This window comes from Humulus lupulus, chromosome 4 (genome assembly GCF_963169125.1).
Source record: "Humulus lupulus chromosome 4, drHumLupu1.1, whole genome shotgun sequence".
NCBI classification, from domain to species: Eukaryota; Viridiplantae; Streptophyta; class Magnoliopsida; order Rosales; family Cannabaceae; genus Humulus; species Humulus lupulus.
This window is the reverse complement of record NC_084796.1, coordinates 59,511,732-59,534,988: the sequence shown is the minus strand read 5'-3', so window position 1 is coordinate 59,534,988 and position 23,257 is coordinate 59,511,732. Positions and strand designations below refer to the sequence as shown.

Genomic DNA, 23,257 nt, shown 5'->3' with positions numbered 1-23,257 from the left:
AGAGAGATAATAAAGCTTCGTGATGTGAGAAGAAAGTTAGAAAATCTGATAGGGGTATTTTCAGTAATTGGGCAAAGTTTATCATCAATTTTACACGATGTCAAGATTGAGAGTGCTTTAGATTTGGGCCCCTCATTATGCATAAAATCTCAAATTTCCCTTTAATATTAAAAAACTAAATTAGTTGATAGCTATTGGTGGAGTTGATATCTCATTTGCCTATATGTAAATAAAACTTAGTTTATTTCGTACTTGGTGAAAGATTGATTGTTTGTACCTCATTAGACACATAATTGAAATTTTGTTAGAGTTTTAAGCCTAATTGATTGATTTTGCTCTAAGAGTATTATATTTTATTGTAATATTGTGTACTATTCACCTATCGATAAATATTTCATTTACCTTTAATTTTTAATTTTTTTTTAATATGATTGAAACTTTATCAAGGTAAAAGCCAAACCAATAATGACCTAATACAGCTTGGAATACCCGGGCATCAAACCTTGGAATTAGGCATAGTAATCGCTAACTTTGCAAGATCATGGCAATAACATTAGCATTCCTTGGACAATACACAAAGGAGACATCTAGCAAATCTTTACGACAAAAACGGTTGTCATCGATTACTGTTTCCAAGCTAAAATGATAATCTTTTGGATTATCAATAGCTTGACACACTCGTATCGTAGGTAATCCATCTCAATTTGAACAGCCCAGCTTTTTTTACAAAGAAGAATACCACGTACCACTTCCATGACCTCTCCAATATGAAAATTAGAAATTCTTTATAAAAGACAACTTTTTTTAGCACAAAATCTTTAAATTTTGGATAATAAAACTATAAATTTATTCTTTTGAGTACTTGATGCCAGTTTGGAAGAGTTTTTAAAAGGGCATAAGGAAATATTATATATAATTTTTGAAAAGGGGTAAGATTTATATGTTAAAATGTAATAAAAATTTTCAGTATTTATATAGTAAAATAAAAATATAATGTAATGAGAAAGGTAAAATTCCCTTCATAAGGGATTTAAAGTTGTTAAATTTTGAGTACAAGTTATGTTTTTTTTTTTAGGAAAATACAAATTATGAATTTATTATGTATTATTTAACAATTTATTATATATATATATTTATTTTTAAAATTTAAAAATCCCGAAGAAAAATAAACGGTGAAAATGGCAAGTGAAATCAGTAGCACGTGTGTGTATTTATACACTCGCTTATCGGCACAGGTGCAAGAATGGGCCATGGCATTGGACCGAAAAACAAAAGGAAAAGCAAAGCAAAGCCCTAAAAATCAGACAATATGATAACCAATATGATATGATACTAAAACTAGTTATTGTGTTCCTTTTATTATTTTTATTATTTTTTTCCATTACTATAACTCAACATCCTATAATTCATGGCTAAGCCCAACTTTCCCGAGAAACAAACATGGGGAACGTGGGAGGAGCTCCTATTAGCCTGCGCCGTCCACCGCTACGGCACCGATAGTTGGGACTCCGTCGCCGCCGAGTTGCGCAAGCGAACTTCCACGCTTCACCTCCTCACTCCTCATTCCTGTAAGCATAAATACAACGACCTAAGGCGTCGTTTCACTCGAAACGACGTTGTTTCCGTCGCCGACACTGATGGAATCGCCGTCTCCATTCCTTTCCTTGACGAGTTGCGGCGACTCCGAGTCGCTGAGCTCCGCCGTGAAGTCGAACGTTATGACGTCTCTATTGTGTAAAGACGGATCCATGACCATTTGTTATTCTCTTTTCCTCCGAGATCTAGAAAAGGAGACACATATAAATAAATATTTTTTAAAATTTTCAAAATTTTGAGAGATTTTTGTCTTGTTAGGTCTTTGGAGTCCAAGGTGGAGAAATTAAAAGAGGAGCGCGAAGAGAGTTTGAAAGAGAAGAACGATAATGGAGCAGAAAAAGCGGATCTGAAGAGAGAAAGTAAGACTGAGTTAGTCAAACCAGAAGATGCGTCGCCGGAAAATATGGCCGAAAAAGCGGCTTCAGGCGACGGTCTCGTCCACGACGAACGTTCTTTCGATGAGTCGAATTCGACGAATCTAAAAGGCGAGTTTCCCGAAGCCGAAGCCGGAACAACCGAGAAAGAAACGGCACTGTTCGAACCGGGCGCAACCGGCGGAGAACCGAACCGAGTCAGGGAGTGCGGAAAAGCGGCAGTGGAGGATTCATACAACGGAAGCTCCGAGACGATAGCGAAGGAATCTGCGGCGGTGTCGCCGGTTCAGGAGTCCGAGAAGGTTAACTCGGAAAAGAATGGCGACGGCGACGGCGGCGGAGACTCGGCGGAGTCGAAAGGAGGAGAGGAGGGTACGAAGGAGGTTTGTAGTAGTGAGATGCAGAGCTCGACCAGTTTGTCGAGGAAGAAGGTAGAGGAACCGGACGGAGAGGACCAATCTGGGGCCACCAAGCGGGCCTCAAATGAATCTCAGTCGTTGATTGATTTTCTCGAGATCCTACGGACTCACAAGTCTGGATCGTTTTTCGAGCGCCGGCTAGGAATCCAGGTAAGTAATATTATTGCTCAAATTTCAATTTCGAAGCGTATTAAATAATTTCATATTACTTTAAATTTATTTTCCCTTTACTGATTACTTTATTTAATAAACCAACCATGTGTCATTTTTCTTGATCAATTTAATTAGTTTAGAAAAATTATAAATTACTCCCCTAAAAAAAGATGAATTATAAATAATTAAATATATGAGAAAAATGAAAAGGAAAAAAACTATTATAAAGTCTACAGGACACTTTCCTAAAATAAATTATATCAACTACATGTGCAATCAGGGCCGATCATCAATGGACGGCTCTAATTGCACAGCCGCACAGCAGGGAGTGATATATAATAAGACTTTCAAGTTTTTAATAATATTGCAAGCGAGGCTATTAAATATAATTAATATATATATCTATTCTATATAAAAAGTGTAGTTAATTTTTTTTTTGTTTTAATGGTTTTTTTAATATAATATTTTTATATTTAATATAAATTGTAAACATAATTTAAATTTAAATAATTATTATTATAAAATATTTCAAAAATATCATATTTTAATTTATTTAATTAATCTCAAAAAATAATAAAATTATATATTTAATAATTTAATTAAACTTAAAATTAATATTATAATAAATATATAATATATAATTTTTTGTTTTCGATACTAAATTAAAAAATTAGAACAATATATAAATTTAAATAATATATTTTTAAGATATTTTATAATAATTTAAATAATTAAATTATATTTATTTAAAAATAATAAAAGCGTACGTATTATTTTTTATCTTATAATAGTTTGTTTTTTTATAAAATTCATCAAAGGATATTATAAGATATATTAGAAGTTAAAAATAATTGATTCATATATACTAGGATTTTTTCTATTTTTATTTTATTTCTATTATTAATTTTTTTTAAATATTATTATATGTTATATATATTTATGTTAATATTGTGTTTATGTATCATATATATATATATATATAAAAATTATTGATATAAATATTTATATATATTATAGAATTATAATTTATTTTATTATATATATTTAGAATAAATAATAAATCAATTTTTATTAAAATTATAAATAATATTTACAATTTTAAAACAAATAAAATGCAATACCATACCTAGTATATTTATATACGGTTGCTTATATTTTAATTTTACCTACTTGAGGCATATTGTTTTCTTTTCTTTTTCCATTTTATTCAAAGGACTCACGTTTCATTATATTTGTCATCCGATAGTATTTTAAAATTTTCCATTCAAAATTTGACTAAATATTTCATTTTATCCTTGTTATTTTATTTGTTTGGCAATTTGGTCAATAATATATCTTTTTTGAAATGTCACACAAATATTATCTATTTTTTTGTCATCATAACAAAATTTAATTACAGCTGAGAGCTATTGGAAAATTTGAAAAATGATTAAAGGATTGACCACTTAATTATTTTTTAAAATTTCACCACATCGCTTATTAAAAATAGTGGATAAAAGTAAAATATGTCTAGCTGAATACAGTGCTAGAATGATTAGTGGTTTTTTCGTCAAAGGAATTCGTTGGACAATATGAGTAGAGTATCAAAAGTAGTAAAATAAATAAATATCAAATCAACCTTTTGTTGTTTTCTCCTTTGGCTCTACTATCTCATTGAATGCAATGTCTAATTAATTGTTTATATTTAGGATTCGAAATTAAACAAAAAGATCCAAAATCTCAAATAAACGAAACGTTGTCGATTAATAGCGCAAAATTTCTCTTATTCAAATAGGTTATAATAGAGTTTTGGATGGAAATTTCAATTGGACTATTGGTGCCTTTTAATCTAAAAAAAAATAAAATAAATTGAAGGCTACCTACTATATCATTTTATTATCTCGAACTTTTTTTTTTTTAAATTCTGAATATAAAATAAAAAAAATTCTAATTGACCGGTCTATTTCAAGACAGGTTTTAGTGATGGAGTGGTTTGATTGCATGTTTGCATATTGCATTTATGTATTAAGTGACTAGCATAAAGATAAAGTTGCGTAGAATGTGTAGAATATTTACCTTTAACGAGTTTATCCACTACCAAGCCCTTTTGGTATTTAAAGAGTGATAGATTTGTGCATGGTTTTTTTTGGTTAAAATATTCTATCATTTCTTTCATTTTATTCTCATGAATGTGGGATTCACATATTTACTGTCTATATTGTTTTTTTTTTTTCCAATAAATTGATTTCATAATTTTTTTATTTTAATTTTGGGTTTATATATTTTTGGATTTTGTGTTTTGTCTTTTATTTATTTGAACTTTATATTTTGACAAATTACTTTTTGGACTATCTTTTGTTACAAAAAATTGAATATAATAACACGATTTTTAAGCTGAATGATTATATTTTTGTTTTGAGTTGTTTGTTTGATGAATTATTTATAATTTTAGTTCAAAAAACTTTGATCAAAATCGGAATTAAGAGTTTATTTGAACTATTTTACAAAATACAAAGAGTAATTTGTCAAGACACAAAATTCAAAAAATAATTTGTCCAAGATCTAAACAGATAATAAAATAAAATACAAAATACATGTCCAAACAAATATAACCCATATTCTTTTACTATTCATTTAAAAAAAATATTAAAGTGTCTTTTTTTCTTTTCTTTCTTTTCCACTTTTTGATTGTCCCATATTTTGTTCTTAAATTTTAAGAGAAATTATAGGTCGACTATCTTTTCTAAGTGTTTGACACGTTGATATTATTAATAATTTGTATTATTTTAAAACATAAAATATTTAATTAATGTCACGTGTCAAGCATCAACATGATAAAGAACTAAAGAGAACGTAAAAGGAAATAATTGAAACATGAGTCACGATTTATTAGAGGAAAAGAAAATGAGTGATGGAAATTAAAAAAATATGATGATGGATGGATTGTTAGAAAATTTCTCTTTGATTATCCAGCTCAGCAAAGTAGGGAAAGCATTTTTCTTTCATTGTTTCACATTTTCAAATTTTTTTTTCACTACGTAATATAGGCTTTAGAGTTGTATCGTTGTAGAGAAAGAAAGAGAAAAATCAATTTATTCGAATTGATTATAATTTATATATGTGTATATATTTTTATGTTTCATTAATAAATACGTCATATTTATTTTATTATCTATTCCATTTTCTCTCCAATAAGAGAAAATTAAAATTTGGTCCTACCCTATCTCTTTTGTTACATGCTTTTTCCATATTTTTTTTACTCGTATCAAATAACTCATTTCCTCAGGTTTGCTTTAACTTCGTTAAGTATCTTTTTGTTTGGTCCTGGTTTCACATCTACGTATAACCTTTTTCTACTTAATTAGCTTTGGATAATTTTGTTGTAACGTTTTGCTAATTGTTTAATATGACAATTTTAATTTGTTAAACATTGCCAATTCTAAACCAAAAACAATGTGGTAATTGACGTACTTTTTATGAGATTCCTACTAATTACCAAATTTATTTCCGTGCATGACCTAAAGAACAAAGAACTATTGCAGGAGACACCCAAGTACAACAACACGATTCGAAAACATATGGATTTTGAAATGATCCGAAACAGACTAGAGGAAGGCCGGTACTCTGGCTGCAAGAGCAAGTTCTTCCGTGATGTGCTGCTCATCTTTAACAACGCCATTGTTTTCTTCGGAAGAAAGTCCCAAGAATCCAAGGCTGCCATTGAGCTTCGGCTCCTTCTTCTCAAGGAGATGGATCTTAAAACCACCAAGAAGAAAGTTCCATTGCCGCCGAAAACCGAAACTCAAGCACCGTCTGTGAAGCAAGAACGGGAAGAAGAGGAAGATGATGAAGAAGAAGAAGAAGAAGAAGAAGAACCTTCCAAAATGTTGCTCCGGAAGCCAAAACTTTCAGTCCCATTGAATGCTTGTCGAAAACGCAGCTCAATCACAGCCAGAGCTTCCACATCTTCTTCAGGAGCTGAAAGGAAAAAAGAGTCAACAAGTGCATTGCTTGATGTGAAATCAGCAATGAGCTGGAAGCAAAGCGATAAGTCCAGTTCGGACAAAGCAGAGGAGTTCTCCAGCACGAAGAAAAAAAGGAAAGAGAGGTTTAGGGCAGGCACGAGGAACAGCTCGAGCAAAAATGGGGCGAGTCGTTCTAGTGCTGAGATCAACAAGAACTCGGGTTCTGTCACCAATGCTGGTGCTTCAACAAGAGGAGGTAGCAATGAGAATTCGGCATCTAAAGCAGCAGCAGTAGATAAGGAGAAGAATAACAGCAGTAGTACAGCTAGTGGAAAGAAGAAAAGCGCAACAAATTTTTTGAATAGGATGAAACGTAGTTCGTCGTCTAACAATGGGCCGTTGCTAGAGACGTTAAAGGTTTCTGATAACAGCAGCCGAGGTGGGGCTGAGCAGAGGAAAAATGAGAGTGGAAAGGGAAGCAGCAGGCAGAAAGAGCAAGCCTCACGGCGAGCCTCTGGTAGTAAACAAGAGAAGGAGAAGGAGAAGGAGAAGGAGAAAGAAAAAGAACAAGAGAGTCCTGCCAAGAGGAGCGTCGGGCGGCCCTTGAAGCGAGCGGCTGCTACTCCTACTACCGTTGTTCCGGTGAAAAGGAGCAGACAGTCTGTTGAAACTGAAGTAATGCCTCCTAGGAATTCAAAGAAGCGCTCAAGGAAATAATAAATAGATGAGTTAATTGGTTTTTGATTTGACTAACGTAGGTAAGTGTGGTGAAGATGGTTTTGCCAAACGGGACGAATTGGGATTTTGGTGGTAGGTGGGTCTCTTTTCATTTGTTGTTATTAGTCCTACTTCTTAGGTTAACGTTTGGCTGCACTTTAATAGGGGGTGTTTGATTATTAAGAGCCATGTTTTTTTTTTAGCTGCGTTTTGATATCCTTCCCCCACTGTTTACATCAATCAATGTATATATGATATATTATCTCTTTATATTTTGATTTTTTTTTAAAAATATATACAGTAAATAATCTATGATGAAATATTGGAGTGAAAGACCACAAGAAAAGAACGATGCATTATCAAATCCCTCGGTTGCTTTCGAGGGATCCGAAATTTCAAGTAGGACAAATTTTGTGGCACTGTAGCGAAGATTTGTTTTTATGATTTTACCTATTATGTCCAGTCATTGTAACTGGTTGTCTCAAAGTTCGATGTAGGTAAAGATGATTTTATAGTTTTTTTCTGCGTTTATTTGCAATTAAATTAAATAAAAATGTGGAGGGTATTATTGTAAATTACTCCTTTGGATCAGATGTAATTTGATTGAGGAAATATGTATTGGCATCAAGTAACTTTGTATCTGATTTGGGAGAATTATAACAGTACCGAAATTTAAATTTGAAACTGGGATTCGGCGGAGGAGGTGATTAATGAAGATGGGAGCAGCGTACTAAAGTTTGTTATGTGATTTTTATTAGTCTATATAATTGAATCAGGTTTAATTGAATCAGGTAATGCAGTTGATGATGAATATGAAATATTCGTTTGTGCAATTATTAACCGACCCATGTTTGTGAGGCATGGCTGCTGGAGATAAGGAGAAGTGGGTTGCAGATTAGGCAAAGGGTGGTGGAGATAAGAGTAACAATAATGCTTCAGGAGGCGGTGAATAGTTTTGTCCGACAATTGCTTCTTTTTTATGCATTGGTAATTTTGTGTATATAGTTCTTTGATTTATAAACAGCTGTAGTGCTCCACTTGGTGCAGTGCATAGCAGATGGGTATGCTTGGTGCTGCGCAGCTGTAGTGCTCCAATTATATATACTTGTGATATTATAATGCATCTTTTGGAGGAAAGAAACTTCATTAGGACTTACTGAGAAGACCTCTCAAGTCATGTACCTTCTTCCTCAAATCAGATGAACATACCACCAGGGAGGCAAATCTCTGCACCCACTCTTCACGTTAGGCAAAAAAAACCTACTCATTCATTTCCTCAATCGAACAGATTTAATTTTCCCAATTTAAGACATATAGAAAATAGCACACCAAACCATATAGCCCAGCCGGTGCCCAGTTTTGGCTAAAATCCTTACTCCTACAGCTACTGCTACATTTGCAAATTCTAAACGTACGATAACTCAAAAGCAAATTTTACTTCAATCCGACGGCCAAAAACGATTTGAAGTTTCAGATCCCTCAAAAGCAATCGAGGGATCGAATAATTGGCCATATAATAGAATCTATGTACGACGATACTTTATTAGGCCTCTGTCTCCATATCTTTAGGCGAAGTAGGAAGGAAGTAGTTGCAAAAGAACCACATCTACGCTCAAGCACCAACTATGTATGTAATGAGTCATGTTTGCGTGTTTGGTTTCTCCAAGGAAAGCAATGTGACAAAAAGGAATAGTCGCACACAATTAAAGAGAAAAAAAATTATCATATTGCTTTTCCCTGCTTCCAACACGTGTTGTCAAGCAATTTAATGGTGGGACCCAACCCAAGAGTATCTCAATCAAAGCTTAGGAAAAATAATATTATAAAATATTTCGAACCAAAAGTTCTCCCTTGAAAAGGTGCGATAGTGATCAGTAACTAAATGCTTAAGCTTACAAATAGTTTAAATATAAATATAAAAAGAGAGAGATTTAGGTCTGCCACTTTGTTTGGTTTTCGTTTTGCCACCATAGAAGGGCTAGACAGACTCCCTTTTGATTCTGACTGATTGGCTTCTGGGATTTGATCAATTAGCAATCACCATGAATAAGCTTCTAGCTTGTGGAAAACTGGCCTCCAGAGCTCCTCATAGGGTTTTAAGCTTGTTCGGCTCTTTCAATATCTCAAGGTATGAAACTGGTTTCCTTTTTAAGGATGCAAAGTGTTTTTTTGGCTTTTGAATCCCCAAGAGTGAAATAGGTAAACTTGGTGTTGTGGGTTTGATTTATTATTCTCTGAACACAAAAACAAAGTTTTGGAAATTCTTGGAATTGGGTTTATTTTTGTTTAATTTCGTCACTTTTCCTCCCATTCTGAATCTGTCTTGTATTCTCATGGTTAAGGTTTTAATGTGAAAATGTAGTCTGGTCAGGTGGGTAGGATGGTTTATGGAGTATAACAAGTTTTGGATACTGATATTATTTCAGACGGAGTTCTGGTAATCATGATCTTTGCTTCTGGAAGCATTTCCTCATACTGATCAGAGGAGATAACATGTGGATATGAGTTCCCCTCTGCCTTCTTGGTCTGTTCATATATAATTAAATATGGATATGAGTTCGTATTCTTATGTTCTCTCTAGACTGCACTGCAGTTGGATCAGTCAATGTAAATGAACGTTGGGTGCTTAATTAGTTTTAATGATTTCTCTGTTTTAATATGAGGGATATCTAACCTGATGCTATGTTTATAAATGTGCCACTTATTTAAATTTCTTACGAGATTTTGTTTTTCCCATGTCTAATGGCAGATCAGTTCATTCTATACCCTTTGCAACCTTAGAAGTTGAAGAGATTTCAGGTTCCCAACCCGCTGAAGTACACAACTTAGGTAAGGTTTTAGCAACCTATGAACTTGCATGCATCGTTGTCCATTGGACTTAATTCACATTCATAATGCCGTGTCTCAACGTAAATGGTCACGTTGTAAACGTAGTGTTAGGCTTAATAGAAAGTGGTGTTGGACTAGATTGTATACTAAAGTTTGGAACATTCTTTACAGGACTTGTTAAGTGCATACGTTGGAATTATTCTGTACTGTTTTTCTGTTTAGGTTCTAATATTTGTGCTGCTGTCTTCTGTTTGATGCATGACTCTTAAAGTGGTATAAAACAGCAAAAGAATTCATGTTGAAGACATTATTTCTTTGTTTATAGTGCAGGGTAAGTGGACAGGTTCTCCAACTTGGAATACAATTGTGGATCCTTTAAATGGGGAACCTTTTATTAAAGTTGCTGAGATTGATGAAAAAGGAATTCAGGTATGTCTATGGGATAATGTGTATGATAGTGTTTAGTTCTGTAACATTTTAGCTGTAAGTTTCTTTAACTGAAGCTGATCTATGGAGTACACCTAGCTCAGGAAGGAACATGACATCCAGCATTTCTTTTGTGTGATTTTATATTATCTCTTCTTTCAATCCTTTGTTTTGAAAATGCTTAGATTAAAGTTCAGTATTTATGTGACATTGTATTTGCATCTTCAAAATATTTCTGATTATTGTATTACTTTGCTAGCCATTTGTTGAGAGCTTGTCTAGGTGTCCGAAACATGGGCTACACAACCCCTTCAAAGATCCAGAAAGGTTTCTGTTTCTTTTTCTTCTATTTCTTATTTATGTATTTTAATTTTTACATACTGTTGTTCTCAGATTACCTCAAAAATAGCTTTTAGTTAGGAAGACCGAGATACTGGTTGAAGTTTGTTTTAAGCTAAATTAACTACAATATTTTCACAGGTATCTTATGTATGGAGATATATCTGCAAAGGCAGCTCACATGCTTTCTTTGCCAAAGGTAATATGTCCAAAAAGAAATGAAGATTTTTTTCCCTACCTCTCTAAACTCTTGCAGCTTTTCTTCATGCAGATTAACAGTATTCAAAATTTGTAATAACTCTTTTGTTTCGAACATATAGGTTTCTGATTTCTTCACAAGGTTAATACAAAGGGTTTCTCCTAAGAGTTACCAGCAAGCTTTTGGGGAAGTTTATGTGACCCAAAAATTTCTAGAAAATTTCTCTGGTGATCAGGTACAAAATATAAAAAAAATGGTCCTTTTCTTTCTATAAGCAAGGAGAAATAAAGAAAGGAAAACAATTTTGTACATCACTTTGCATTTATTGAAACTAGATGAACTAAAGTTCACAATTTTTTAATGGGTCCTCTTCTCATTTAAATGAACTCAGGCACAAAACATACTTACTACAATATCTATTCGTAGCTTCTGCTATAATAAAGTCTCAGGGTGATGCCGGTTCTGACCATAAATTATGTCCTTATATTGAATCAATTTGATTTTACTACTTTTATCCAGTCTCTCTAGCTGGTTTCCTATCTTTAGTTTTATTGACCCTCCTATTGATCCTGCAGGTTCGTTTTCTTGCAAAATCTTTTGGGGTGCCTGGGAATCACCTTGGACAGCAGAGTCATGGATTTCGTTGGCCTTACGGTCCTGTAAGCCTTTCAATTTGAACAAACTTTATTTGTTATATTAGGAATAAAATGGATATCTTGATGGATGGCCTTTAATAATAAATCAATCCCAAGACTACGATGTATCTATTACACCTCTGTCTATTATGTATCTACATACTGAGAAGAAGTAATTGTTTGTATTTTTTGATGTCTTTTATTTATGTGAATTAGGTTTCATTTTGTCATGACCAAAATGTCAAGAACGTGGTCTATATGATCTGCATTTTGCATGTTCTGATTATTTGTCTCATAATTATCTAATTATATAATTTGATGTCTTTAGATAATCTGTTTAATATAAAGGAATTTATTTGCAGGTTGCCCTTATTACTCCCTTCAATTTTCCACTAGAAATACCTGTACTTCAGCTGATGGGTTCACTTTATATGGGCAACAAGCCCCTTCTCAAAGTTGATAGCAAGGTATGCCAATGTATATACCCAAGGGTAGACTGAATGGTTTATACTATAGTCCATTAGTATCCTATTTTGGGTTGATCATAAATATTAGATTAATGTGAGTGAACGCATCTAAGGATGGTATTTACTACAATTTTTGAAGAAAAGATGATAGGTTGGGGTAGATGATTCATGCATTTGAAAGATGTTTTTAGAGTAATTTCTTATGTACTTTTTTTTATTATTATTTTTCCTTTTCCTAATATAATTTTTGTTGGCTTTGGAATAATCTATCTGTTGGTAAACCTTCAGTAAACTTCTGATCAATTCTGTTCCAAGTGTTTCTTATGTTATTCTCCTATTTAAGTGTAAGCTGCGTAACCATATACTGTAGGTGAGCATTGTTATGGACCAAATGATGAGGCTTCTGCATTACTGTGGATTACCGGAGGGAGATGTGGACTTCATAAATTCTGATGGAAAGACAATGAACAAGCTGTTGTTGGAGGTTGGTTAAATAGAAAATACGATGAATCATTATTGTGTTTCATTGCTTTTGCACAAAATTCTCAGATTTTATTACAATTTTATCAATTTTTTTTTTCATATTTGTACAATCATATTGATGTCTTGAATCCTTTTTACCTTATCTTCCCCATTTTTCCTGGGATCTGCCCGTGACCAGTTTAGTCCTTCCACTGATTTTTTAGTAATGCTCTTGATTCAGTTATGTAGTGTAACTTTTAAGTAGCTGCTGCAGTGTCTAGGATGATCGTGTAGGATTGTTATGCCTTCTTGGGTAGATGTTAAGAACACAAATGCACAGGGTGAACATTATTGATTTGGTTATTTTTTGTGTAGTTGTGGAAAAATGGCTCCAAAATGCAATATTAAACTTTTTCACATTTGTGATAAACAAGAATTGCTTCAAAGCTCAAAGATTTTGACCACAATTTTTTTTATCACTTGATATGTTTGAAAACAATTGCTCATAGAAGACTGTCGTTTACTTGTATTACTTAACAGGCTAATCCACGAATGACCCTCTTTACTGGTAGCTCAAGAGTGGCAGATAAATTGGCTGCTGATTTGAAGGGTCGTATTAAGTTAGAAGATGCAGGATTTGACTGGAAAATCTTGGGTCCTGATGTCCAAGAGGTGTCCTACTTTTGATTTACTACCATAAAAATGGCATGTTCTGCTATATTAGTAAGGTTAATATTCACTCACTTTTTCTTTATTGTTGGTATCTGACTACAGGAGGATTATGTCGCCTGGGTATGTGACCAGGATGCATACGCCTGCAGTGGTCAGAAGTGCTCTGCACAATCAATTCTATTTATGCATGAGGTTTGCTTCTTGAATTTGACGCTTGGTACATTTTTGGGTTTGTTTCTCTTCTAAATCAAGAGTTTGAAGATGTGCTTTAACAACTCTAAAGATATACTTCCTTCTAATCACATGTCCCCATGCATCTAAAGTTTTCAATAGCACTGAGACTTTTGGTGTTATCCAAGCAGTCTCATTTTTCACTATTCTTGATCTCTTTGTTTTCTTATATGCAGAACTGGGCCAAAACTTCACTTATTACCAAAATACAAGATCTTGCTGAGAGAAGGAAGTTAGAAGATTTAACTGTTGGTCCTGTCCTTACAGTATGTATGCTTTACTTATGCTGTTATTTTGTTACCCTTCTAAAATTTATATTTCCTGTTCCTGCTAGTGACCATTTTGAAATTGTCTTAATTAGCCCATTGGCATAATGGCATGTCTATTGGTGACTGGCTGTCATGAGATGTGATCAGTAATGTTATTCTGGAGTCAACCAAACACATCACACTCACATCGATCTTCTCTCTCTTTTGTGTGTTGCAGGTTACAACTGGAGCAATTCTGGAACACATTAATCAATTGCTTCAGATACCAGGTTCAAAATTACTCTTTGGGGGTGAACCTTTAGAGAATCATTCCATTCCCCAAATATATGGTGCTATTAAACCAACAGCTGTCTATGTTCCTCTTGAAGAAATTGTGAAGGACAAAAATTATGACCTTGTAACCAAAGAAATATTTGGACCATTCCAGGTAAAGAACACCAAACATGCTTAAGGTCTTCTTAGTTAATTCTTAAAGATAATGATGACTGGAAAATTCACAGGTAGTCATACTCCAATAGAATGTGTATATGAGAGATTTGTTACTGACAGACATTGATATATTTTCCTTTAGATAATTACTGACTATGAGAAAGAACAACTCCCACTGGTATTGGACATTCTTGAGAAGATGCATGCACACTTGACGGCTGCTGTTGTTTCAAATGATTCTCACTTTCTGCAGGCAAGGATCTCTTTCTCTCTCTCTCAAATGATAAAAAAAAATTATTGGTTAATGCTTTGGAAGTGAAATACTTTGAACTTATACTTTAAAGCTCTGCCATAAATTTACTTTCTATATGTTGTCCATACTGCAATATCCAAACATTCAATTTTTGTAAGATCACATTATCACGACAGGCCTGAACTACTAATATCAGACCTCAAAGACTGCTCCCATTAACCAAAGCTTCCACTTGTGTGACAACCCAATATTTTAAATTGCTGTTCTCCCAAGAACAAAACAAACAAACGAATAACAAAACAAAAGGTTTAACAACTGCTGCATTAGCCTTTTTACACAAGATTCATAATTGAAATGCTGCGACCTAGAGTGTTGGGTTGTTGAGTAGATTTTAGGATAACTGTTTCATTTTAATCTAGTAGGATATCAGAATAATCCACTTCCACCTCAGGATTGATTTATATACTTGTAAAATGTTAATTTGCAGGAGGTTATTGGTAAAACAGTAAATGGCACTACTTATGCTGGACTAAGAGCTAGAACAACTGGAGCTCCTCAGAATCACTGGTCAGTATATTTTACTTTACTTCCTCATCTCTAATGATCCATGGGGACTTAACTAAGTGTTTAACTATTTGGAAACAATGATCTATGACAGGTTTGGACCAGCTGGAGACCCTAGGGGTGCAGGGATCGGGACCCCGGAAGCAATAAAGCTTGTGTGGTCTTGTCACAGAGAAATCATCTATGATTTAGGTCCCCTGCCTAAGCATTGGGAAATTCCACCTTCCACGTAGAATTTAGAATAGTCATGTTGACCAGAAACTGAGAGCTTAAAGAAAAACCAGTTCGAACTAGCATATTACTTGGTGCTTTTATACATTAGCAGTGAGATGAGTGCTATTCACCTTGATGCCATTTTCTTGAGATTATAATAAAATCGGCGTCTTCTTCTTCTTCGCAAGATCTCTCTCTCTCTCTCTCTCTCTCGTGAGAATCCAAATATCTGAATTTGGCAAACACTATAAATGGCAAAATTTAACAATTTAAATAATTAATCTTAGTTAATATAAACTCAAAAGACTTTATATTGGCTTATTGCAAAAGTGAAATTTATGATCAATAATTACTTTGTTAATTTGTAATAAATTCAAGTAATAATCGTGACAAATACCATCCCAAATGAATTCAACTCTCACGTATGGTGAGAACGAAACTAGATAAAATCAAAATTACTGCCCTTATTTGCGAGGATAAAAAAGTGAAAGGAAGAGAGGATTAGTTAAGTGGGCATTTTCTTCCCAAAGATGCAATTTTTTACTGATCATGTTTAATTTACAAAATGTGATTGTTAAACAACCATAACAAAATTCCAAAATTGACCTCAACTGGAGGCTGTTATATTTGCAGTTGGTTTTCTTCACTATCATATCAATGACTATTTTGCTGCGACATCTCCAAACAGACTTCTTGAAGCATTTGCTTTGTGTTTAGCAAACAGATTAAAAAGGCTAAATGAATTATGAATAAAAGAAGGTTCTTCCCATTACACTAGTTAGATACTTAGATACCTTCCGTAAGTGCAAAAACCCGACCTGCTAAAGGCGCAGGCAATTCAGACACCGCTTGTTCAATTTCCTGAAAAGACAATGGTTGAAGCACGATATAATAATGATAATAATGCAGAAGAAGATATTTTTTATTTGAAACAACAAACCATACCTTCACCATATAACGAGCTGAAAAGTGAATCAGAAGAATTGCTTTGTTCTCAAATTTTTCCGCGTGATTTATTATCTGGGAAATTGGCCATATATTCAGAGTGGGAGATCATTGATTAAGAAGCCTATATGGATACAATCTTTGTATAAAAAATATCAGATCATGCAAGCAACATAAAATCATCAAAAGATTTCTGCAACTGACCTCAGCCAAATGAGTGTGTCCATAATCTCTAGCATGTGCTACTGAAACTGAGTCGTCAATGAAGGTGCTCTGCATAAATGTCAAGGAGTCGAGATTAAATGTTACGTTGATAGTAATAAACTCAGCCTTGCAAAACTGCCTCAGTCCATGGACACCGGTGGTATTTATTTATAACTAATCAAACAAAGGAGAGATAAAAGCTTTTGAGCAAATATTAAACAATCCACCTCCATGACAAGAATCCTAGCTTTCAAAACATCTACATTCCTGTCGTCAACAATGAAATCAGATGTGGTGTCTCCTGTAAAAGCAACTAGAGGTTCTGTCACTGTGTTTGTGATCTGCAAAATAAGCAAAAACAACCTGGTTGACAAAATGGTGGGGGAGAATGCAATAAAATAAAGGAATAGAGGTTTCGGAAAAGTAAGCAATCTAAAACAAAACATTTAAACAACATAAAATTGTGACTATCAAGACAGACCTCCACACCTGATGATTTCAATCTTTTAATTTCATTAGCTGAAAGGCCAAGATGCTCCTTTTTAAGTTTCTGTTTCACAGAGTAAACTACATAACCCTGTCATATGTCAAGCACAGCCAGTCAAGCCAAACTTACATGAAACTTGAAGTAAATACAAGCAGAATATAGTCTTAAAAATATCATAGGACTACAACTATTATGGATACCTGGCTCGGTATCCCATGGTACGTCCTGAAAGCCCTTACTCTAAGATCTCTTCTTACATTAACCTCTTCTCCTGCTAACACAAATTGTATTAGATGAATTGAAGCATACAATTCAAGGGTAGCTGGATAAAAGCAAATTTCATTTGAGGTTCAATTTTAATTAGACAATACCGACATCCAGCCCAATCAGATTATGTTTTAACTCTGATTGATCCATTTTTCTATGTACGTTGAACAGTTGTTCAACATCTTCTTTTATACATGTTGGTACAAAAATTGTTGGAGGCTTCATACTGTACAATCCACGAGTTGCAACATACATGGGCAAACCTCCCTGCCATACATTTTGAGTCAAAGGCAATGTCAAATATCTGCAAACCATGCTAATAATGAAAAGGAAAACAATTACTAAAAAACTGCTTTCATCTTTAGTTTTCTCTCAAGTAGTGGAGGGAGGGTTCTAGTTCATATTTCAAAACTTTGCCAATTACTGTGAGAGTAAATTCATGAATAACCAATAGATAACATAAGATAACAGAACACTTCCATTTCTAGAGTTCCACCCATTTCAATTAAACAAGTTCTCTAATTCTTCTACAACATCCATTAACACAATCATATCCAGTACACCTATAAGCACCCTGATCTTGAAACAAAACTTTTCAAATATGCATTTAATAATTACGGATTCTACTACTACCCAGGACCTAACATTGGAGCATAGTAAAACTTCAAAAACATCTTTGATACTTTAATTTATCATAAACAACAGAATTAGAATAAATAAATTAAAGTCCAAACCCCATGAGGAAGTCCAGTATACTTATCACAAAAAGGGTCCTAAGCTAGAACCTTACTGACATGATACAGGAAAAACACTTGCAGCAAATTAAGAATGAAACCCCAGCTACAAATTTGGCCAAATAAAACATGTTAAACTTTTATCAGAGAACGAGAAAAAGGGTCTTACAATGTGGTCCATATGAGCATGAGAGATGAAGAGGAAGTCCTGAGAGATGGCACGTTGAGGACATCGTCCAATATCGAAGGCCAACTTGAGAGTTGGGAAGATTATGCAAGTTTCGTGCCCTCCAATAGACAAACCCTCAACTGGGTACCCTTCGATAATCAATCCACTACCCTTTTTTGAAGCCGGTTCCGAGTGTGACTTGGGTTTCTCTTCCACTGACTCGTAAGTTTTGCTTGGCTCAGCCATTACAGACCAGAACAACTCGTTTGAGTTTTACCTAAACTGGAGAAAAATATGGACAGTAACCCCCGAAACAAATTTATAACGCTTCAGATTGTGCCTTTTTTCATATTGAAAAATTAAATAAATATTTTTAACAAAATCTTATTGATTGATTTAAACCATTTTTTTTTTAATTTTTCTACTTTCTTTCCTTCTTCAGATTAAACTCAATTAAAATACAAGACCCAACTCTTCTTCTCTAGCTTTTAAAAACAAGCAAGTTTTTCAATTTTTTCTCTTCCTTCTACAACTCATTCTGAACAAACAAAATCAAAAACAAAATCTTCAGCAAACCAAATCAAACCTAAAATAAAATAAATCAAATCAAATCTCATCAATCAGACAGATTATCAAAGAATCCATATTATTCTTGAACAAATTAACTCAAATCAAACTACATTTCGGATTGCAATTACAAAAAACTGAAACAGAGAGCAAATTGATGGAAAGAGATCGAGAGGGAGAGAGAACGAACTGCATATTCCGGCAAGGTGAGGGCAGGGTGACTGGGGCGGTGGGGCAGGGTGGGTCGGCGAGGTACGGGATGACCGGCGAGAAGCGGGTGGCTGTGCGCGGAACTGCTAGGGCTTCGATCTGCACACCCTGATTGGTGTAAGTAGAATGTGCAATGCTACATCTGCTGTTATATTATTTCATATAATCTCTTAGATTAAATAATGTGTTAAACCAAATGTATTTCGTGAGTGACTTAATAATATGTTTATTATCTATTCACTTATGTGTTCCAAATATTAGTAATACAGGGTAAGTTATGTAGTGCATGATTGGTTTGCGATTGCGATATTAGTTATATTGGGTAAGTTATACAGGCGTGATTAGTTTGCGATTAAAAATATTATTTAAAAAAAAGTGTTATTTTGAAATAAAAATTTAAATTTAATAATTATAAATATATTTCTGAGAATGTGCTTAGTTTATTGTTTGTAAACTGTGTTTGAATTTAAAAAAAAAATTAAAATCTAAAAATATAACAAAACAAAACATTTAATTGGTAGAACAGATTCTAAAAACTATTTTGTATGATATGTCAGCAACATGAAACAAATTGGTAATGATATTAAATTTTAATTTGCCAAATAAATTTAGTTAAATAAAATTTAAAATCAATACATTTATTAAATTTATAATAATTATTAATTCTCATAATATTACATTTTTTTTTTCAAAGTTACATTATTTTTAATTAATTAAGTTTTTTTATTATAGCTAAGTCATATTGTCTAGCAATAATATTTCCAACATTTTTCATGTTTGTAGTATAAGTTTTGACTGAAATTAATATACGGTGTATTAAAAATTTCACCATGATCTCCACGTTATTGAAACATGATCTCATTAATATATCAGTGCATAGTAAAACATCAAACAACAAAATATAGCAAACATAGGAAAGAATGCTTATAAAGATTTTACCGGCTTCTCTCTCTCTCTCCTCTTTCTCTCCCTCTAAAATGATAAATGTATGTTCAGTACTAAGAATCACTCTCTCTCTTCACACACATAACTCTCTCTCCTCATGCACATACTCTCTTTTATGATGACATAAATCATCACTATCTTTTACAATGTTTATCTTTTCATTTCATCTTCCATAGTTGTTTTATTATCTAAATTTTTATAGTTTTTAGTTTTATTTCCTCCTCAGATATATTTTTCGTTCATAAAACTTTATATACTGTATGTGTATAAATATATGTATTTCTCTTTTATATTCTCCCAATCTAACTATCCAACCATACATAGAGACCATCTTACTCATTAATCACTATTATTATCTCATCATAATTTGTTGTTATATATATATACATCATCATTTCTTCTTGTTTATATGATGGACTGTAAGTCTGTGTATGTCCAAATAACATTGCGTAGTTATATATATTTATGTACATTATGTTCTCTCTTTCAAATAACAGTTTCCTTCAAAACACATGTATAAAATACTTTAATGGCAATTGCTCAAGAATTCTAGATTTAATACATATATATAAACACGCACACACAAGGACACAAATTTAATATATATATATATATTCATAGCAGATTTTATTTCATAAAGATTAAAAATAAAAATCTCACAACATATATATACATAAAACATAGCAGATCCAGGTAATACTTTAGATGGATAATGGCAGAAGAGAAAGAGGGGAGGGGAGCAGAGAGAGAGAGAGAATAAATGAATTTAGTTTTTAAAATTTTGGAGAAGAACTTTCACAAAATGGAAAAAACCAATATTTTCTCATTTTTCATTTTGGAGGGTAAAATTTGGATATTGATTTATTTGATTTTAAATAATAAGTTACCAATTAATTATTTTAATGGGACCCACAAACTTTAAGTTTTCATAACTATAAAATTGGACCCAGGTTATTAGATATCAACAGACCCATAATTGCATTTTTCTCTATTCCAATTATATCTAGAATATACTACTCTTCCTTATAATGAATAGTATTTTCAATTGTTTATTTTATTTATTTTCATAGTTTTCATAGTATCAAGAGCTACTAAGAGCACTTTCAATGATGAGGTAAAATGTCTAAATTTTTTATAATATAGAAAAAAAAAATTGTTAAATAGTTTTCCAATGGGTGATGTAAAGTTATATTTTTTTACCTAAATGAATAGTATTTCTTTATATGTAGTGAAATATTTTATTATTTTTTTATAAACTTTTGTGTATATATATATATAAGTGTGATACTATTATATTTAATTATTTTATTTCTTAAAATAAATAAAATATTTTTAAAAAATATAATATTTAAATAATGTAGAGAAAAAATAGAGAAATTGATATATAGTATACTGTAAAAATTTGAGATAAATTATAAAAAAATATATGTTTTGGTGATATATTTTATAATACACTTTATGCTATAATATTTAGCTAAAACTCACAAAAACACATTCCATCAGCTCCTTTATATATATTTATAATAGTTATGCACAAATTCCAATTAATCCATATCTATATTTACATATCATTTATATAATATTTTAATATTATTTTTCTTTATAAGTTTTCTATCTTATTTAGTATATATATTTATTTTATTTTACTTTAATTAATAAAATATGTTTAAAGATATAATATTTAAATAATGTAGAAAAATATAATGTACGGTAAAACTTAGAGTTAAAATAAAAAAAAGTGTGTTTTTAGAAGTGTTTTAAAAAATAAAGAAATAAAGCAGAGAGTGGTATAAGACTTAACAACTATTTTTTATCCTGGAATTCTCAAGACCAGCACCACACACCCAAAAAATAAAAAAAAACAACAACAAATTTCCTTTACGATTTTCTTCTTTTCCCACTCAATTTCTCATTATATCTTCTTCATCCTCTCCTGCAATCACAACAGGACCTCATAATCAGCTAATAAAACTCAAATAGTGCCTTCTCCCTCATCAACTACGAGGTTTGCTCTATTTTCCTTCTCCATTTTTTCCAACATCATCAACAATACTACTTATCCTATTCACATATTTGGAAGAAAAAAAGCATTCACATTCTCTCATTCTCATTCTCACTCTCACATTCTCATTCTCACTCTCATATTCTCACGCTGTCTCTCTTCCTCATCTCACAGATTTCACATTTCAAATCATTATATATATATATATTTACACACTTCACACCAGTCATTATTTTTTCTACGTATCTTCATTCTTTTCTTCAGTCTGATATTTTTGGCTTGAGTTCATTTCACAGACCAAAATAGGCCAGCTAATGTTTTTCTCTCTTCTCTTTAGCACTTCCAAATTTTATTCTCATCTTTCTCTTCATGAATTGTTAACCCCACAGAATCAGAAATTCACAATCCATGGAACCTAATCTAAGCAGTCATTTCTGAACACCTAACAAAAAAAAAATACACACACACAATAGCATTCTTCACAGCTTGCTAAAGCATTTCTTCTTCTTTTTTAATGTGAGATATTTTTCTTTCAATTGTGGATAGGTATACCAAGTCCGTCCACTTTTTACCTGTCAAGACGATTTATACTATGGAGCAGTATACCGAGTTGTATATGAAGGAGATTGTTCGACTTCATGGGGCTCCGAGGTCGATAGTATCTAACAGAGACCCCACCTTCACCTCCAAATTTTGGGAGAGTCTACAGAAGGCTATGGGCACGCAGTTGCGGTTTAGTATTGCTTATCATCCTCAGACGGATAGACAGTATGAGAGGATGATTCAGATACTGAAAGATATGCTACGAGCCTGTGTGCTGGATTTTGGGGGATCTTGGAGTAAGTATCTCCCTTTGATTGAGTTTTCATACAATAACAGTTGTCAGGCGACTATTGGAGTGGCTCCGTACAAAATGCTATATGGGAGGAAGTGCGGATCACCTATCCATTGGGATGAGACGAGTGAAAGAAGGTACTTAGGTCTTGAGATGGTTCAAAGGACCAATGAGGCGAAGGAAAATATTAGAGCTCGAATGCTCGCCTCCCAGAGTCGCCAGAAGAGTTACTCGGACTTGAAATGCAGGAGTGTAAAGTTTCAGGTCGGTGACCATGTGTTCCTTAGGGTTTCACCTTTAAGAAGAGTGAAATGGTTTGGTGTTCGGGGCAAGCTGGGCCCTAGGTTTGTTGGCCCCTTGGAGGTTCTGGAATGTGTTGGAGAGGTAGCTTACAGGTTGGCGATGCCTCCAGCTCTATCAGGGGTTCATGATGTTTTTCACGTGTCCATGCTCTGGATGTATCAGATTCGACTCATGCACTGAGTTATGAGAACTTGGATCTAGACTACGATTTATCATATGAGGAGAAGCCGGTTCATATTCTTGACCGGAAGGATAAAGTTTTGTGGAATAAGACCATTGCATTGGTGAAAGTGTTGTGGAGGAACAGAAGGATTCAGGAGGCGACGTGGGAACTTGAATCGGATATGCGGGAGCGGTATCCCGAGTTGTTCAGGTAATTTCAAGGACGAAATTTCTGT

The 23,257-nt window shown here is 33.1% G+C and overlaps 3 protein-coding genes across 5 annotated transcripts; 2 read left to right on the top strand and 1 right to left on the bottom strand.

Annotated features, from left to right (window-relative positions):
- Positions 1-1,249: 1,249 nt before the first annotated feature.
- LOC133830481 (DEK domain-containing chromatin-associated protein 2) lies at positions 1,250-7,475 on the top strand. Of its 2 annotated transcripts, none has more exons than XM_062260464.1 (3): positions 1,250-1,734; positions 1,855-2,539; positions 6,046-7,475. In XM_062260464.1, exons 1-3 carry the CDS (start codon positions 1,409-1,411, stop codon positions 7,201-7,203), a joined length of 2,169 nt encoding a protein of 722 aa, XP_062116448.1. In that variant the 5' UTR covers positions 1,250-1,408; the 3' UTR covers positions 7,204-7,475. The 2 variants fall into 2 exon arrangements, with proteins under 2 accessions (XP_062116448.1, XP_062116449.1); XM_062260465.1 differs by having other exon boundaries at positions 1,251-1,734; positions 6,064-7,475.
- A 1,588-nt stretch (positions 7,476-9,063) lies between these two features.
- Positions 9,064-15,378, top strand: LOC133830482 (probable aldehyde dehydrogenase). Its single transcript, XM_062260466.1, has 16 exons — positions 9,064-9,331; positions 9,953-10,032; positions 10,358-10,461; positions 10,718-10,785; positions 10,939-10,996; positions 11,118-11,231; positions 11,572-11,655; positions 11,994-12,098; positions 12,469-12,582; positions 13,101-13,232; positions 13,335-13,424; positions 13,640-13,729; positions 13,950-14,159; positions 14,304-14,414; positions 14,902-14,981; positions 15,073-15,378. Exons 1-16 carry the CDS (start codon positions 9,246-9,248, stop codon positions 15,209-15,211), a joined length of 1,665 nt encoding a protein of 554 aa, XP_062116450.1. The 5' UTR covers positions 9,064-9,245; the 3' UTR covers positions 15,212-15,378.
- A 314-nt stretch (positions 15,379-15,692) lies between these two features.
- On the bottom strand, positions 15,693-18,961 carry LOC133830483 (tRNase Z TRZ1). 2 transcript variants are annotated; one of them, XM_062260467.1, is made up of 9 exons: positions 18,755-18,961; positions 17,998-18,279; positions 17,199-17,361; positions 17,028-17,098; positions 16,822-16,917; positions 16,568-16,681; positions 16,341-16,409; positions 16,137-16,211; positions 15,693-16,052 (listed from the first exon to the last, which is right to left on the bottom strand). In XM_062260467.1, exons 2-9 carry the CDS (start codon positions 18,241-18,243, stop codon positions 15,978-15,980), a joined length of 909 nt encoding a protein of 302 aa, XP_062116451.1. In that variant the 5' UTR covers positions 18,244-18,279; positions 18,755-18,961; the 3' UTR covers positions 15,693-15,977. The 2 variants fall into 2 exon arrangements, with proteins under 2 accessions (XP_062116451.1, XP_062116452.1); XM_062260468.1 differs by lacking the exon at positions 18,755-18,961 and having other exon boundaries at positions 17,998-18,731.
- Between the last annotated feature and the right edge of the window lie 4,296 nt (positions 18,962-23,257).

What these genes read in the sequence shown, in the direction of transcription:
- LOC133830481 (XM_062260464.1), top strand. Translation starts at nt 1,409, where the DNA reads ATGGCTAAGCCCAACTTTCCCGAGAAACAAACATGGGGAACGTGGGAG. An exon ending in CGTTATGACGTCTCTATTGT is followed by an intron (nt 1,735 to 1,854) that starts GTAAAGACGGAT and finishes TTGTCTTGTTAG; the next exon opens with GTCTTTGGAGTCCAAGGTGG. An exon ending in AGCGCCGGCTAGGAATCCAG is followed by an intron (nt 2,540 to 6,045) that starts GTAAGTAATATT and finishes CATGACCTAAAG; the next exon opens with AACAAAGAACTATTGCAGGA.
- LOC133830482 (XM_062260466.1), top strand. Translation starts at nt 9,246, where the DNA reads ATGAATAAGCTTCTAGCTTGTGGAAAACTGGCCTCCAGAGCTCCTCAT. An exon ending in ACATGCTTTCTTTGCCAAAG is followed by an intron (nt 10,997 to 11,117) that starts GTAATATGTCCA and finishes TCGAACATATAG; the next exon opens with GTTTCTGATTTCTTCACAAG. An exon ending in TGAACAAGCTGTTGTTGGAG is followed by an intron (nt 12,583 to 13,100) that starts GTTGGTTAAATA and finishes ATTACTTAACAG; the next exon opens with GCTAATCCACGAATGACCCT.
- LOC133830483 (XM_062260467.1), bottom strand. Translation starts at nt 18,243, where the DNA reads ATGGCTGAGCCAAGCAAAACTTACGAGTCAGTGGAAGAGAAACCCAAG. An exon ending in TCTGATTGGGCTGGATGTCG is followed by an intron (nt 17,099 to 17,198) that starts GTATTGTCTAAT and finishes TTGTGTTAGCAG; the next exon opens with GAGAAGAGGTTAATGTAAGA. An exon ending in CAGCTCGTTATATGGTGAAG is followed by an intron (nt 16,053 to 16,136) that starts GTATGGTTTGTT and finishes TTGTCTTTTCAG; the next exon opens with GAAATTGAACAAGCGGTGTC.